The sequence below is a fragment of the Zalophus californianus genome, chromosome 9 (genome assembly GCF_009762305.2).
Source record: "Zalophus californianus isolate mZalCal1 chromosome 9, mZalCal1.pri.v2, whole genome shotgun sequence".
Taxonomy (NCBI): domain Eukaryota; kingdom Metazoa; phylum Chordata; class Mammalia; order Carnivora; family Otariidae; genus Zalophus; species Zalophus californianus.
In genome coordinates this window covers 102002891-102020513 of record NC_045603.1, presented here as the reverse complement: position 1 = coordinate 102020513, position 17623 = coordinate 102002891, and the positions used below count along the sequence as shown (strand labels likewise).

Here is a 17623-nt window from a genome sequence, read left to right as displayed (position 1 = left end):
ACTTCAGAATGTAACCTTATTAGGAGACAGGGTCTTTAGAGAGATAATCAAGTTAACATGAGGTCACTAGGGTTGACCCTAATCCAACATGACTGTGTCCTTGCTAAAAGGGGAAATTTGGACACAAATTCCCGCACACAGGAAGAATGCCCCATAAATGTGAAGCCTGAGAGTGGCTGATGCATCTATAAGCCAAAGGGTGCCAAAGGTTGCCAGTATCCACCAGAAGCTGGGAGGAGGGCCTGGGCCAGATCCTTTCTCAGCACCCTCAAAAAGAATCAACCTTGCTGGCACCTTGATCTTGGACTTCTAGCCTCCAGAACTGTGAGACAATACATTTCTGTGGTTTAAGCCATCCGGATAGTGGTACTTGCTATGGCGGTCCCAGGAAGCTAATACACTGAGACTTAGAAATCTCACCTAACATTCAGTTACTGTATGGCAGAGCCAGGAATCAGACCCTTGTGTTCTGTCTCCCAAGTCCTGTGCAATGTCCACCATGCAAAAAGAGAAGACTGATGAAGACGATAAGCACGGAATGAACACCAAACTGTAGTGTGATTCCATTGATCAAGTTCTGGCCCACCTGCACCCTGGTTTCATTTACACTCAGTTTCAGTGGAATATTCCAGCTCCCTCCCATGCCTTGACATCCATTACTGCCACACATTTGCCTGGGATAGAGCTCAAAGAGGATCCACTGACAACATTGTGCTGGTTCCTGTGGTTGCTTCACTAGGGCCAACTATATGCATTGATAGATCAGTGAGTGGCCTACATACACAATGCTGGATGGGCCCAATGCTGAAATGTGTCTCCTCCCACTTTGTTTTTGGCAATTCACTCCTTAGGTTTGAAAATTCTTCAACATCTTCAGGAGGTCTTGATTAATTCATTTTTTTTTAGGAAGAATAATGCTATTAATGAAGAACAATGAGATGATTCCAGCGCATTTAGCAAAGTTGCCTCAGGCCAGGCTGACAACATGGATGGGATGTCTCCAAACTCTTAGGTGCACTTCGGTCTGCAGACTGAACTCCAGGGAAGAGTGAACACACCTTTGGTATAGAATGGAGACTTTGGAGTTGGCAGTTTAGATGGGGTGAGGTTCAGGATAGCATCACCTCTATTACAGTTGCTCTGACAAGGCCTTTGTTGCCTGGTGCTGGGAAGCACTAGTGCTCAGGAAATGCCATTTTCTGGAATGTAGCTGTGCAAAAGAGTCAAGTTGGTCCCTGTGTTCTGTGACCCAAACTAATGCTCTCTAATGCTTCACTATCTATCTCACCATCTGGGACTGGGACTCAGCAATAAGGAAACTCTCTTTCGCGTTTTTGTGATCCTCACTTACTTCCTTTGTAAATTTGTCCCCCCCCCCCCGCCCCCGCCAAATTGCAGAGAGAATGGGAATGTTCTGGCAATGTAAAACTCTTGAGTTCTTCTTTCTCAGGAGCTAAAGCACTCCCTTTGATAAGATGATGAACCCAATGCTATCTACTCATCCAATGCAATCCATATCAAAATACCAGCAGTATTTTTCACAGAACTAGAATGAACAACCCTAAAATTTGTATGGAACCACAGAAGGCACTGAATAGCCAAAGCAAGCTTGAAAAAGAAAAGCAAAGCTGAAGGCATCACAATTCTAGATTTCAAGTTATATACAAAGCTGCAGTAACCAAAACAGTATGATCCTGGCACAAAAACAGACAATAAATCAATGGAACAGAATTAAGAGAACCCAGAAATAAACCCACACTTACATGGTCAGTTAATCTACGACAACGGAAACAAGAACAATGGGGAAAAGACAGTCTCTTCAACAAATTGTGTTGGGAAAACTGGACAGCAACATGCAAAAGAATGAAACTGGACCACTATCTTACACCACACACAAACATAAACTCAAAATGGATTAAAGACATAAATGTAAGACTTGAAACCATAAAAATCCTAGAAGAAAACATAGGCAGTAAACTCATGGACATCAACCTTAGCAACACTTTTGTGGATCTGACTCCAAAGGCAATGGCAACAAAAGCAAAAATAAACAATTGTGGGGTGCCTGGGTGGCTCAGTTGTTAAGCGTCTGCCTTTGGCTCAGGTCATGATCCGGGGGTCCTGGGATCAAGCCCCACATGGGGCTCCCTGCTCCACGGGAAGCCTGTTCTCCCTCTCCCATCCCCCCCTGCTTGTGTTACCTCTCTCTCTGTCAAATAAAGAAATAAAATCTTAAAAAAAAATAAAAAATAAACAATTGTGACTACACCAAAATAAAAAGCTTCTGCACAGAGAAGGAAACCATTAATAAAACAAAAAGGCAGCCTACTGAATGGGAGAAGATATTTTCAAGCGAGGTATCTGGCAAGGGGCTAATATTCAGAATATATAAAGAACTCATACAACTCAATAACAAAAGCCTCCCAAATAATCCTATTTGGGCAGAGAACCTGAATGGACATTTTTCCAAAGAAGACATACAAGGCATACATGATCAATAGACACATGAAAAGATGCTCAACATCACTCATCATCAGGGAAATACAAATCAAAATCACAGTATCACCTCAGACCAGTCAGAATAGTGTGCTGGCGAGGATGTGGAGAAAGGGGATCCCTCTTGCACTGTTGATGGGAATGCAAACTGGTGCAGCCACTCTGGAAAACAGTATGCAGTTTCCTCAAAAAACTAAAAATAGAGCTATCATATGATCCAGTAATTCTACTTTTAGGTATTCACCCAAAGAAAATAAAAACACTAATTCAAAAAGATACATGCACCTCTATGTTTATTGCAGTGTTATTTATAATAGTCAAGATATGGAAGCAACCTAAATGTCCATCAATGGATATATGGATAAAGAAGATGTGGTATAAAATCGCACTACTGGGTACTCACCCGCCGAAAATGAAAACACTAATTCAAAAAGATATATACACCTTTATGTATATTGCAGCACTATTTACAATAGCCAAATAATGGAAATGACCCAAGTGCCCATCCATAAATGAATAAAGAAGATGTAATGTGTACACACACACACACACACACACACACACACACACACACACACACAGTGGAATACTACTCAGCCATAAAAAGGATGAGATCTTGCCATTTGCAGCAACATAGATGGACCTAGCGGGTTTTATGCTAAGTTAAATAAATCAGACAGAGAAAGGCAAATGTCACATGATTTCACTTATATGTGGAATCTAAAAAAACAAAACAAGTGAATAAACAAACAAAAAACAGAAACAGATCCATAAGTACAGAGAACAAACTGATGGTCGTGGGAGGGGAGAGGGTGGGGGGTTTTGGCAAAACAGGTAGAGGGGATTAAGAGGTACAAACTTCTAGCTATAAAATAAATAAGTCATGAGGGTGAAAATTATAGCCTAGGGAATATAATCATTAATATTGTAATAACTTTGTAGGGTGACTAATGGTGACTACATTTAATCATGATTGAGCACTGCATAATGTATATAATCGTCAAATCACTATATAGTACACCTGGAACTAATATTATATGTCAACTGTACTTTGACTTTAAAAAATCTAGGCTTGTCTAACTAAAAAAAAAATAGAGAGAGAGAAATGGAAAAATGCCAGGGAATGTTCTGAGGCCAGTTTGTATACTCAGCGGGTGGTCTGTATCTTTGCCAACAACTTACCTCACTTCCCTCTCCTGGTCATTTTTTTTTTTAAGTTTATTTATTTTTAGTAATCTCTGTACCCAGTGTGGGGCCCAAAACCCTGATCAAGAGTTGCATGCTCTTCTAATAAGCCAGCCAGGCACCCCATCCCCTGGTCATTTTTTAACCTGAAGGTTATAGAACTCAACAAACCAATTCATTAGCAAGGAATAACTACACTGAATTCCAAAGATGAGACACAGGAGGAGAAAACTTCCAGGAGCACTATTGAGGAAGATTAAACCAGTCTTCTATTATCAGGAGTAGAAGTGGAGATTTTCCTCTCATTTTTTCCATCTTGTGGTTCACATAGATGGTGAAGTGAATGGATCCAAATTCAGAAATTTTGCGAGAAAAATATGGAAGCATGAGATTTGGCTCCCTCACTGCATTGATTCTCCTCTGAATTACAGCAAATTTTCCTTTCATTCAGTCAAAAAGGATTTATTGAGCGCCTACTCTATGTCAGACGCTGAGGTAGGCTCTGGGCGTACAATGGTGAACCAGATGAAAGGCCCGCCCTCACGAAGTTCACATTGTAAGGAGGAAGGCAGATGGTGAACAACTACATTTAGAACAACAGGTAGTGATGAGAGAGCCATGGGGGTCAGGCGATGGGTAGATGACACCATGCATAGATGAGAACAAGGTGAGGGAGAGGCTGTGCACGTAGCTGGAGGAAGGGGGTCGCACACGGAGAACTGGGAATCATGCAGGTGAGAAAGGCTATAGGCTGGGACGGTGCTTGTCCCCACGCACACCCGGACAGGGTAGAGCTGCACCTCTGCATCCCTTCTGTCTGGTCTGGCTCCTCAGTGACCAGTCACTCACACCAGGAAGATGAGCGGGGGTAGAAAGCATTGTCTCCAGCTATTGAGAGAATGGAGTTACCTTGTCTACTCCAGGATGGAACCCTCTTCCTGGCTCTCCTTGGCACAGTGCTCTTTCCCCCAGGGTTAACAAGCCACCAAACCCTGAGTCCGACAGACCTGAGAGGGTTGGGATTCCCTCTACTGAAAGAGTACACAGAATGCTGCTGTGTGGGTTCCAGAACAGCAGTATTTCTAGCGATGTATTTCTAGCGATGAGGAAGGCAGAGAGAGGCATCGATCATAAGGTTCTCTTGGTCTTCACGCTCACAGGCTCCGGATCTTCTGGAGAACTTTCTGCCTTTAGATAAAACCAGACCACACCTTATACTTGCCAGTGGGTATCAGACAATCATTAGCAAGTCTAGATTTGTGTTGGCCAAGACAGCAGTCACCAGCTACAGATGGTTATCGAGTACTTGAGGTGCGGCTGGTCTAAAGAGAGCTTTGTTGTACGTGTAAACTATACACCAGATTTTGAAAACAATACAAGAAACAATGTGAAATACTTCAATTATTTTTACATAGTTTACATTATTTTATATGGATAATATTTTGGATCTATTGTATTAAACAAAATATGTTATAAAAATGAACTTCAGGATGCCTAGGTGGCTCAGTTGGTTAAGCATCTGCCTTCAGCTCAAGTCATGATCTCCAGGTCCTGGGAATCAAGTCCCACATCGGGCTCCTTGCTCAGTGGGGAGCCTGCTTCTCCCTCTGCCTGTCACTCCCCCTGCTTCTGCTGTCTCTCTTTCTGACAAGTAAATAAAATCTTTAAATGAACTTCACCATTTTTACTTTTTTATTTATTTAAAAATTTATTTATTTATTTGGGGGGGGCATGAGAGTGCAGGGTGGCAGGGAGAGGCAGAGGGAGGGAGAAAGAGTTTCAAGCAGACCCTGAGCAGAGCCTGGAGCCCTGAGCAGGGCTCAATCACATGACCCCAAGATCACAACCTGAGCCAAAACCAAGAGTCAGAAGCTCAACCAACTGAGTCACCCAGGCGCCCCAACGTTTTACTTTTTTTAATATGGCAACTAACAAATTTAAAGTCACATATACAGGTCTATTATATTTCTACTGGATGGCACTGGTCTAAATAGATTCACAGCTCATTTCCTTGAACCTGATATAATCTGTGTGAGCAACTCTCTGCTCTTTCAGGAAGTTCTTCTTTATATCTAATCTAAATCCCTGTAGCTATTATTCAAAATCCCTGCCTTCTTGTCCAAGCCTCAATGTTGATGGAGATGAACTGGTTCCCACCTTCCTTGGGATAAGCTTTCATGCCTCTAAATATCTTTATACCTCTTCTTTTTAGCCTTTTTTCTTCAAGGCTTGAGTAGTGCTGATTCTTAACTCTGACAGTAGGGATGGGGAGGAGAGCTCATTTGGCCGGGTGAAATCACCCAGACATTGCTCTGCCACATAAGGAAATTCCCAGAATATTCTTCATAGAATGGGTCATTCAGAGCTTAGACAAACAGCTCCCTTGAGCCCGTGGAAGGTTAAGGGCAGTCAGCTCTATTTCGGGCTTTCTCCTCTGGCCCTGTCAGATCTGCTGAGGACAGGAATAAAGCTGTTTTCCAGAATTCTCCTGTCCAGCAAGGGTCCCAGGAAGTCTGTGCCAATTTTGAAATTTATCGCCCTACCTCCACCCCAAAGACTACCAGACTATGACAACGTTTTATATTTGGCACTTGGTTGATCTTCTCCTACTTTATGGATGGCAAAACCAAGGCACAGAAAATCCCAGGGTTCATCTCCATTGACGAAACCAGACCGAACATGGTATTTTGAAATCAGATAAAGCTTGGTCAAGTATTCCAACTCAGTTATTAACTAACTCTGAGTGAGGTGCTTAAGCTTTTGGAATCTACTTCCTCTCCTGTAAAATTGAAATGACATGTAATTTGTAGAATTTCCATGAAGTTTAAATGAGAGGCAGGAAAGCAAATTGGTTAAGAGCGCTCTGTGCCTCAGTTTACTCCTCTCTAAAATGGAGATTATGATGGGACCTACCTCACAGTGTGAGGATTAAACGGGGTGATTCTTGGAAAGTTCTCAAAACACTGCCTAACACGTAATGAGTGCTGAGTAAATGTTTGCTGTTGTTGGGGAGCTGTACATGTCAATACACACGTGTGTGCTTGCACACACACATGCACACTCTCAGATGCCTCTCCCCTTTGCTCCCAGAGTACAACTGGATTGGTTATCTCTGACATTATTTCTCACACTATTTTTAATTACTTGTCCACCTTCCCACCAGACCCTAGGCTTTCTAAGGGTGGGTTTTTTTATCCCCCCTGTCTTTTCTCTCTCTTCTTAGCCAAAATTAGTTGAACGAATGGGTCGGCAGGACTCCTGTGGACACAGGAGGAAATGTGCCATTATTAACCCATCTACTCAGGCGATGAGACACTAGAACAGCCCGTTGAGTTCCCCACCTGAACTTGGCAGCAGAATCCAACTAATGCCCTGGGCTCTCCCTCCAGACCCCCGTCTATTCATTCCCCTTTCTTTTGCACCCACAGGAAGTACTTGCCAATTCCTCTCATCTCCTGGGGTCTGTGCCAAAATCTGGATCCTGCAAATGCCCTCAGCGGATCTGACAAAGCTGCCCGGCGCCTCCACCCATGCTGGACCTTGTTGCTTCAGAGACTCCTGCTTTGCCTTTCCTCTGGCTTCAGCACGTCTCCTCTTCCCTCCTGGGTTTATCTGCTTTCTTTCCTGCTTCCATTTTCCTCCATTCTCCCCTCTCTCCTCGCTGAAGCTTTGGGCTGGCCCTTGGCACCTCTGGCCATGACCCCCATTTCCTAGTGATACTCGTGCCAAAGAATTCACTGGCTATTTGCTAGGAACCATGTATGATACCTAGTGTCAGTGTTGACTGAACATCCGGGGAGAATGGTGGTAGGCTAACCTGCAAAACCTTGACCTTCGGCTTGGAACAATGGCAAGATGCAACAACATGGAGGTGTTTGTAAGGTTTTGTCCTGGGACCTGCAGAGAGTGTGTCAGCTTGAGATTACCATGAGATGGGCAACTATATGAATGACCGCCGAAACCACTAGTTATGATGATACATAGGAAGAAGCAACTATTTGTATAGTAAATAAGTAAAGGTCAGTGGACACCACACGTAGGAGAGGGCTTGGAGGCTGATAGAGAAACAAGAAGATGAAGGGCTTGGAGCAAGCGAGTCAGCAATGAGTAGACATAAAAAGGCCAGAGGATCCTGAGGAAGGTGGGAAGTGAGTCTGGGGGAGAAAGAATGTCTGATTTGTCACCTCAGGGAGCAGCAATGGGGCTTTTAGAGGCCTGGCAATTAGACGGGACAAGGCAGGCAGACAGCCAGATGAAGACTGAAGACTGAAGATCATGGTTGACAGTGTGGCTAGCTCTGCACCCCTCCCAGGGGTTCCCAGCCAGCCCCACAGCTTCTGACATGCACTGACCCCCCCAACCATCCCCCCCACCCCCGAGTCAGGCTCATGAGATTAATATCTGCCTGAGGCAGAGGGAAGTTGCGGAAGGGGAGGTGTTGACCCAGAAATGGCTCTGAGGCCTCTGTGCTGGGATTAATTAGTGTCCATGAAGCCCGTGCCATTCAGCAGAGCACGGGGTGTTCTGGGATTGGTGTGCTGGGTATGTTGGGGGAGGAATGTTCACTCTGCTTCCCCTCGAAAGTTACGGTGAGAGAGTAGATCTTTAAGGCAGGCCGGGGAGAGCAATCCCCCGCTCCACCCCAACAAAGGCTTTCAAGAACTCCATACTTCTTAGTGTATGTGGGGCAGGGTGAGGGGGATGGTGTTCATGGCTGCTAGCAGGCTGAGCTGGGGATCGCCTTGGAAGAGTCCCCAGGCCCAAGAGGGGGTCTGGATACTATTGCTGTCCCTCAGATCTCCACAGCCCAGTGCAGCTCAGGAATTTCAGGAGTCTTGCTTCTGCATCTCAGGCTGGCCTGTGGACAAGAAGGCCTCTGATGATCCTGTAGTCCCCCCTTGCCAGCAGGAAGGAGGTTGCTATCCAGAGAGCTGAGCAGAAAGGCGGTGGGTCGGGTGGAAATCCCGACGGGAGGCTAGCAGCCTCTGGACTGGTGTGGGTCTGCCAAGGCAGGAGTCTGTGTACGTGCGCCTTACCTTTCGGCCTTCCCGTAGCTTCCAGGCCAGCGGGGGAGGAGGCTTTCTCTGGAGAAATCCAGTGGCCTCCTTCCCCCGACTCTCTAACTCTCCATATTAACCCTCTAAGTTTCCCTGGGGCCTCTCACTGTGCAGGTTGATGATGACCTTTGGGAGGGGCATCATTACTCTCAGGCTTTCAGTTTCCTCATCTGCAAGGTGGGATTACTAGGGTACACATCAGTGGAATAAAGAAAATAGTAGAAGTGAAGTACCTGCAAAGTGTCTGGCCCAGTGTAGACCCTCCATAAATGGAGCCATCAACCAGTCATCACTCATAGAATAAAAACAATGGGTGGGATGTTGTTCAGCCATAAAGAGGCGTTAAGTACCGACACATGCGAGGTGTGGATGAACAAAACCCAGGCATCGGTAGGCTAGTCGCTGAGGTAGAATAATAGAAGAGAAGTGGGATGACAACACAGGCCCTTAAGTCCCAGCCCCCAGCCCAGTGTCTCCCGTCTGCTTCCGGGAGGGCGGGGATGCCTGGCTGTGTAGCCCCGAGCGAGCCGCTTCTCCATGGGCCTCGGTTTGCCATCTAAACCCTGCAGCTCCCCCAGCTTGTGCTCTCTCTCTGACAAACAAATAAAATCTTTTTAAAAAATTAAAAAATAGGGCGCCTGGGTGGCTTAGTTGGTTAAGCGACTGCCTTCGGCTCAGGTCATGATCCTGGAGTCCCGGGATCGAGTCCCGCATCGGGCTCCCTGCTCGGCAGGGAGTCTGCTTCTCCCTCTGACCCTCTTCCCTCTCGTGCTATCTCCCATTCTCTCTCTCTCAAGTAAATAAAAATAAAATCTTTAAAAAATAAATAAAAAATAAATAAAAAATAAAAAAATAAGTAAATAAATAAACCCTAACGGGGTTCGACTTGTGTCCTCACAGCCTGCCCAGTCCTGACCTGTTAGGACTCTAGGTAAAGGGACCTCCTGCTTTCCGCCATTGTCCTTAACCCAGAGTGGGAAGGAGGGGCACATTCCCCAAGCTGTCACTCCCCTGGAGTACTCAGGGGACTCTCCTTCACCCCCGGGGCTCTGGTCCCCGCCCACTGCCCACACATCCTGGGAGGAGTGTTAGGAAGAATGACTACTGAAGAGAACCACAGATGTGGAACCAGAAGGAAATCTGGAAACTCTCTATCACACCCCATTTACTGTAATTGTTTTTAATTGAGACTAAATCCGCATAACAAAACAATTGCCATTTTTAAAGTATACAGTTCAGTGGCATTTTGTTCATTCGTGATGTTCTGCAACCACTCCTATCTAGTTCAAAAATACTTTCCCCACCCTAAAAGAAAACCCTGTACCCACTGAGCAGTCAGTCCCCACTTGCCCCTCTCCCAGCGCCTGGCAACCACCAACTCACCTTCTGTCTCTATGGACTCGCCTTTTCTAGATATTTCATAGAAATAGAATCATATCATACGTGGCCTTTTGTGCCTGGCTTCTTTCACCCAGCATCATTTAAAAAAAAAAAAAAAGGTTTTATTTATTTGAGAAAGTGAAAGAGAGTGAGCAAGTGAGACAGAGCACGGGCGTGGGGTGGGGAGGGGTGGGGAGGTTCAGAGGGAGAGGGAGAAGCAGGCTCCCCACTGAGCCGACAGCCTGACACGGGGCTCCATCCCAGGACCCTGAGATCATGACCTGAGCCTAAGGCAGATGCTTCACCGACTGAGCCACCCAGGCGCCCCGCAGCGTCACATTTTCAAGGTTCATCCACATCGTAGCATGGGTCAGTACTTAATGCCTCTTTATGGCTGAACAACATTCCACCCATTGTTTTTATTCTATGAGTGATGACTGGTTGATGGCTTCATTTATGGAGGGTCTACACTGGGCCAGACACTTTGCAGGTACTTCACTTCTATTATTTTCTTTATTCCACTGATTTGTACCCTAGTAATCCCACCTTGCAGATGAGGAAACTGAAAGCCTGAGAGTAATAATGCCCCTCCCAAAGGTCATATAGCTGGTTAGTGGTCAAACCAGGGCTGGAACCCTGGTGGGGTTTCAATTCCCAGGTACCTAGGGGGCTTGAGAAAAGCGGGCAAGAGGGCAGTGGCCAGAAGGCCAGGAGAAGCCCCGCTGAGGAAGATCACCAACCTGGGGTAGGACAGGGGCACGAGGAGGTGAGGCGGGCCCGCACCATACAAGTTCTCCCCTTCCAGCCACCTCCCTGCTGCCCCTTCTCCTGGGCCTCCCACACCAAATCTCTACCCTAGCTGGGGGCAGCACCTTTCTGACCAACAGGATTTGCCTGCCTCCACCTCAGGCCCCTTGTCTCTGGCCCCCCACAACAAAAGCTGGGGCATCCGGGGTTACCTGTAGCACAGGCCCAAGGCCCTAACATAATGCTCTGAGATGACCACCATTTTACCTTGAATCTCTACTTTGCTCTACTTCTGTCCCTCCGCAGAGACCTGGCCAGCCTTCCTCAGCCCTGACTTTTCCATTCTCTGGCACCAGTCTTGGCCTGACCTCGGCTCCCAAACCCTGTGGGGGAATGGCAACCCAGCAGAGTTGCTTCTGGTCTTTGTCCAGACATCACATGGTCTAGGGAGGTAGGGAATCGAAGTTATTTTGCCTCAGAAGCTTCCTGTACCCTGACCAATCCCAGTTTTATTCCAAATGGGTTATGGGAGTCAAGGTAACTTCATAGCCATATTGCTTACAGTGCCTCGTCCCCCACCCCAACACACACACACACACACGCGCGCACACACACACACACACACACACACACACACACCCCTTCTTCCTCCCCACTCCTCATTCTGTCCCTAAAAACTGGATCCCCCTCTGCTGTCCCTGCTCTACCCTCACTCAATCTTCCCACCTGCTATGAGAGAGTCCTCCAAGGAAGACAGATAATAATTTAGTTTCAGTAGAGTCTCTAGGAGCCTGGGGGACAGAGGTGGCTTGCAGTTGGAGGGATGGTGGTGAGGCTCTGTTGTGCAGAAGCCAGTCCTTCAGCCACCCCAGAGGCTTCTTGCTGAAGGTGTACTGGTTGAGAACACTGTAGCCCACCACAGTCCTCGCCCAGATGGAGGCTCTATCTTTAGATCTGTCCAGGTCTTCTCTTTGTCTTCCTTGCTAAGGTTTTACCAGGCGGCGGTGCTTTGGAGAGATGACAGAGGGGCAAGGCCACCCGGTTCTCTATCAGGGTTTGGTAATTCCTCACAAGGTCCTGGCTCAGGGGTGCGCTGGGCAGCAAGGCCAGTTTTAGCACCCTCTCCTGGTAATGGGGCAGAGGGTTCGGGCAGAGCCAGCCCCTGGCAAAACCACTGGGAAGTGGGTTGGGCATGGGTTGGAGGCCTCGGGGCTCAAACCTTCCACCAGCTGAGATGTGCCGGTACCTGTTGGAGGAAAGGGGTATGCAGAGAACAGAGAGGTCAAAGGAGAGGTGTGGCCATGGTGGGAGGAGTAAGAAAGGAAAGCATGATGCTTTTCTCATAGCTTAATAAAAGTTTATTTTGGGGCGCCTGGGTGGCTCAGTTGGTTAGGTTTCTGCTTTCCTCTCGGGTCAGGATCCCAAGGTCCTGGGATCGAGCCCCACATCGGGGTCCCTGCTCAGTGGGGAGCCTGCTTCTCCTTCTCCCTCTGCCTGCCACTGCCCCTGCTTGTGCTCTCTCGTCAAAGAAATAAATAAAAGCTTTAAAAAAAAAATTAATAAATAAGAGTTTATTTTCACAATGCTACAAAGGTAAGACCCCCAATTTATAATTCTTCATGTTCCTCTCAAAAGAAAAATTTTTTAAAGATTTTTTATTTATTTATTTGAGATTTATTTTATTTATAAAATTTATTTTATTAATTAATTAATTAATTAATTTATTTATTCCTACTCAGCGGGGAATCTGCTTCTCCCTCTCCCTTGGCCTCTCCCCCCAGCCCCCGCTTGTGCTCTCTCTCAAATAAATAAAATCTTTAAAAATGAAATAAAAAAATAAAAAAAAACAGTTGAATAGTGGCAAATTTGCTGTGCTTCAACATGCTTTGCAGCTCATCCAGCAGATGTCCCCGTTTGCTGTCTTTGGTTTACATGAGACATACTCAGGCCTGGCTGCATGTTAGAATCACTCCTAGGGAGCTTTTTTAAAAAATTCCTGTGCTCAGGCTGCCCACTCCCCGGGCCAACTAAATCAGAATCTCATGAACGGGCCTCAGACCTCACCATTTTTTAAAGAGGCCCAGGTGATTGTAATGTGCTACCAGAGTTGAGAACGGCTGGGTTTATGTATAAATATTCTATTTCCCAGCAATATCGTGGGCATCGTGAAGCTTAGACCTGTCTGGACCTCTCCTTTGACCTCTCTGTTCTCTGCATACCCCTTTCCTCCAACAGGTACCGGCACATCTCAGCTGGTGGAAGGTTTGAGCCCCGAGGCCTCCAACCCATGCCCAACCCACTTCCCAGTGGTTTTGCCAGGGGCTGGCTCTGCCCGAACCCTCTCACGCTCAAAATGTGCCCTCTCGCTGATCTAGAGACTTTTTTTTTGAAAAAGATTTATTTATTTGAGAGAGAGAGAGAGTGAACAAGCATGAGCAGGGGGAGGGGCAGAGGGAGAGGGAGAGAGAGAATCCACAAGCATGTGAGTGCAGAGCCTGACAGGCGGCTGGACAAGAGGCTCGGCCCCAGGACCCTGAGAACACGACCTGAGCTGAAATCGAGAGCTGGCCGCTTAACTGACTGAGCCACCCAGGCACCTCCGATCTAGTGACATTTTTTTTTTTTAAAGATTTTATTTATTTATTTGACAGAGAGAGACACACGGCGAGAGAGGGAACACAAGCAGGGGGAGAGGGAGAGGGAGAAGCAGGCCTCCTGCCGAGCAGGGAGCCCGATGCGGGGCTCGATCCCAGGATCCCGGGATCACGACCTGAGCCGACGGCAGACGCTTAACGGCTGAGCCACCCAGGCGCCTCCGATCTAGTGACATTTTTAAAGGTACTTTAACCCCTTACAGAACTGCTCCGAAGGAACAACAGGACGAGATGGGCCCTTCCTCTCACCATTCTGTCTTGTTCCCTCCTGGTGAACTTGTACACATTCTTCAAGGTTCAGCTCATGTACCACGTCCTCTGTGAACCGCAAAACCTTGTCTGGGACTCCTTCATTCCTGGCTCCAGTGACTGGGCCTCCAGCAACAAACAGAGGGAAACAAGGATCCTCCTCTCATGGGGATGCCGTACTAATGACACGATTTACTGAGCCCCCTCTCTATGCCAGACACCACGCCTTCTCATCTTCTAACAACCCTGCAGGGTACCAGGTACATCTCCAATACATACTTGGGTAAAGTGAGGCTCAGAGAAAGTCAAGGTGGTACAGCAAGTTTGCTATCGAGCTGGGTAGATTGCTACCTAGATGTGGGTGGCTCCTGAGCCCATGGAGCTCCTGCCCTCACACACATTCTCTGTACCCCCAGCACTGCGCTGAGCTCTTTTTGTGGATAATTGTGGTTTTCTTATGCTGTCTTTATAGAACATTATATCACATCAGAAGTAGCGGTGAACATGTCTGATTCCCCAGTCAGGCAAGAGGGAAAGTGGTTAGGCGTGCAGTTCCGGAACTGATCCGTCTGGGTTCGAATCCCAGCTCTGCCCCTTTACTGGCCATATGAACTTGGGCGAGTTAAGTGACTTCCCTGTTTCAGATGCCCCATCTGTAAAATGGGGTTGCTCGTAAGAGTTTCTAATCGGAGTAGTGGGAGGTGATAAATAATATATTTATCTCAAGTGATTACAACTTCTGGCACTATCATTTCACGGAAGTTAATTTTTATCGTTATTTTGGGTGGGGGCGCGATCTAAGTCTTATCACCTTTGTATGCCTAGTGTTAGCACATACTAGCAATCAACAATCCGTCCTGCAAGGGCTGCAGACAGAAGCCAAAGTCCTGAATAATCTCTCAAAATCACCAACTGTTGGCATTTTTTGAAAAGATTAAAAATCTCCGCGGCCTCCCCTCCAGCCCCTCACTGCTTCTGTTAATGCCCTCGGGGTTGGAATTTTAGATATTCTATCCTTATTCCCCCTTTCCTGTCTTATCCCCTTGGAAACGGGACTCAGTACGGGGAACAACCGGGCTGTGCGTTCCCACGGTGGACAGTGAGGGAAAGCTGCAGGGCGCTCCATTAACCCCTTTCACGTTCCTGTCTCTGCTCAGACTTGTCAACCCTCCATCCCCTTCTTTCCACCTTTCTGAGGGCCTCCTGCCCTTCCAGCCCTCACCCGGTTTCCGCACAAAGCCTTCCTGGGGGGATGCTCCAGCCCACAGCGACCCCTCCCTCCTCTGCATTTCTGTAGTAACATCTGTTTTTTGTATAGTGCTTTCATATCTCCGGTAACCTATTTTATCGTCTCCCATTGAGGGAGAAGTGGTGTTTACCGTCTGCATTTTATCAGTGATGGAATTGGGTCTGGAAGAACTAAACAGTCTGCCAAGTCTGGACTTTAATCCAAACCTCTGACTATAGCTCTCAGCTCTTTCCATTAGTAACTGATATTCTTACAACACTCACTGTCTGTGTCACACTTTGGACACATAGGGTGCATGGGCTTGTGTTGTTAGCTGCCCCTCCAAGCCTGTAGGGAGGTATCGGCCTTTCCTAAGCTCCCTGGAGGAAGGGAATGGATGACTTTTGTCTGTACCCCCAGGGCCTAGCAGGTGTTAAGCGCCTAGGTGTACCCCGTGCATTCTAGTGATACGGTTAGGCGATTTCCCCTGGCTGGCCTTCCCTTGCCTCCACACCTTCCTTCCAGCCACATTCAGCTAGAGTACCAAGGGAGCCATCAGAAACAGGGACGAGAGAGAGGGAGCGTCACCTGAACATGAGTAGGCTGTGTGAGCCCCCCAACCCCGAGCCCCCGAGGAAGGAGCTCCTCTTCTTGAAGTTCTCTGGGCACAGGATGTTGCCCTTGGTGTCGAGTGGAGGTGCCCTCACTTCGCTCCTCAGTTTGAGTTTCTCCAGCTCCCTCACTTCCTGTATCGTCCTGACAATCACCTGGTTCTTCCTGTTCTCGTCCACGAAGATAGGAGTACAGCAGATGAAGCTCAGGAAACTGTTCCGACCCACCCAGGAGGGAGGGGGGATGGGGGGCTCTGCTGGGGGGCAGCCATGGGCCCTGGGGTCCGTCAGCCAGCGCCACACGTGGCTATCGTAGGGCCTGTCGGGCCTGGTGGGAAAGGTGGCAGGCAAACGGCCCACATCAAGCCACGTGTGAAAGCCCCAGGTGTGCTGTGCTGCATCCTTCGAAGGGTAGATTAGTCGGCGACACACCTCAGACTTGACCTCCGTGCAGGGCGGCGGCTTCAGGGCCAGCCGGTGGTGGGCCTGCCGGGTGAAGCCGGGCCACTCCCAGGACTCACTGGGGAGGAGGAACTCACGTTGAGCCCACGTTTGGTGGGTCAGGAGGGGCTCGCTGGCGTGGGCCATCTAGGGAGAGACAAACGGGAGCCTGGGGGACCACTCTGCCTCTCTCTCCCAGGAGCGGCCGCAGAGACAACAAGAGGCCGGCCTCCTCAGACCCCAGATTCTCATCAGGACCCTGGCGGCCTGGCCGAAAACCATGTCTCCATTCCTGCCCTGCCGTCAGAAGTTCTGTCTGTTCTGTAGGGGTCCCCTGGGTTTCTCACCTTCTGCTCTCTCTCCCACCCCCTCTCCTCAGCTATCTCCCTGCCCTTCACTCTTTACGTTACCGGTCCTCTCCACTCTGGCTGCCACCCCCACCCCCTGCCTGGAACTGGTGCTCCTAACACGGTACATCAGGCCTGAAGAAACTGTGAGGGGGAAATGCCCCTTACTAAGCAACACGGAGGAGGAAAATCTTTCTCCAGAGAATGCAGCCCAGGGTTTCTTCTCTCCCGGACTCGTCCTGTTACTCGTTTCTCTGTCATCCGTGCATTTCCCTCACTTCTCATCCAAACACAGGCAAGTATGGAAAACACCTAGAAAGCTGGTTCCTTCCCTTTCCTGTGTCCCACCTCCTGTGAAATCCACAGTAGCCACTATGTATTGACACTGTGCTAAACACATCCACAACTCAATTAAGCCTCATAGTCCTATGAGCAAAGTGTTGTTAATTGTCCCATCTCCTTGAGATACCAAAGGCAAGACAAAATGAGGGTGACTAAGTCACCCAAGGTTGCCAGGTCAGTGAGGGGCAGAGCTGGGACTCGAGCCATCTCCTGTGCTACCCAAAATGCCTCCTCCTCCTTTCCACCCTAGAACTTGGATTCCAAAAACTCACCTGTCTCTTGGGCCCACTCCGCTGTCATTTCTCTCTGACCGCCCCAGTAGGTGGGGCTGGGAGATGTAATAACCAGGCATCTCCTTTTCTCTGTTCTGAGCTGTGTTCACAATACCATAGGAATAAGAGAGGAAGACGGTAGAAGAGCTCTGGGCCAGACCTACTGACCAGAAGAAAGTATGGCCCACCCCAGGGGGACAGCCCTTAGCCCAGCAGAGTGCAGACAGATAGGCTGTGGAGATGGGGCCCCACCTCCTACCTGTAAGAAAGGTTTATGGACATGGGGTGGATCATCCCGCCCTCTGGGTTGTCTTTGTGGGCTACTGGCCATTCCCCCTGTGGGCCTGATTGCCAGGAGGGGCCGCTTTGTAGGGAAGACTTTCCTGGCAGCATTGTTTGCTGTTGGGGTTGCTATGGTGATGCTTCCTGGATGGTGACGCAGGAGGCAGCCCTTACCTCCCCCTGGGAGGGCTCATCAGTCCCTTGGGCCCTTGGCTGCCTTCCAGGTGAGACAGGCAGGGGATAGGGCTCATATGTTTTTAGCAAAAGATGGTAACCAGAGGGGCTTCCGGGGATGGACTTGCCTAGGAGGGGCAGGAAGAGAAAAGGCCTCG

The 17623-nt window shown here is 48.2% G+C and overlaps 1 protein-coding gene across 1 annotated transcript; it reads right to left on the bottom strand.

The window, feature by feature from the left end:
- Positions 1-8518: 8518 nt before the first annotated feature.
- TEX52 (testis expressed 52) lies at positions 8519-17361 on the bottom strand. The gene is made up of 4 exons (XM_027594470.2): positions 17269-17361; positions 15618-16195; positions 11592-12111; positions 8519-8539 (listed from the first exon to the last, which is right to left on the bottom strand). The coding sequence occupies exons 1-3, from the start codon at positions 17338-17340 to the stop codon at positions 11814-11816; spliced, it is 948 nt and encodes a 315-aa protein (XP_027450271.2). The 5' UTR covers positions 17341-17361; the 3' UTR covers positions 8519-8539; positions 11592-11813.
- Positions 17362-17623: the final 262 nt, after the last annotated feature.

What these genes read in the sequence shown, in the direction of transcription:
- TEX52 (XM_027594470.2), bottom strand. Translation starts at nt 17,340, where the DNA reads ATGGCCAGTAGCCCACAAAGACAACCCAGAGGGCGGGATGATCCACCC. An exon ending in TCCATAAACCTTTCTTACAG is followed by an intron (nt 16,196 to 17,268) that starts GTAGGAGGTGGG and finishes GTCTCTCCCTAG; the next exon opens with ATGGCCCACGCCAGCGAGCC. An exon ending in TCCTTCCTCGGGGGCTCGGG is followed by an intron (nt 12,112 to 15,617) that starts GTTGGGGGGCTC and finishes TTCCTCCAACAG; the next exon opens with GTACCGGCACATCTCAGCTG.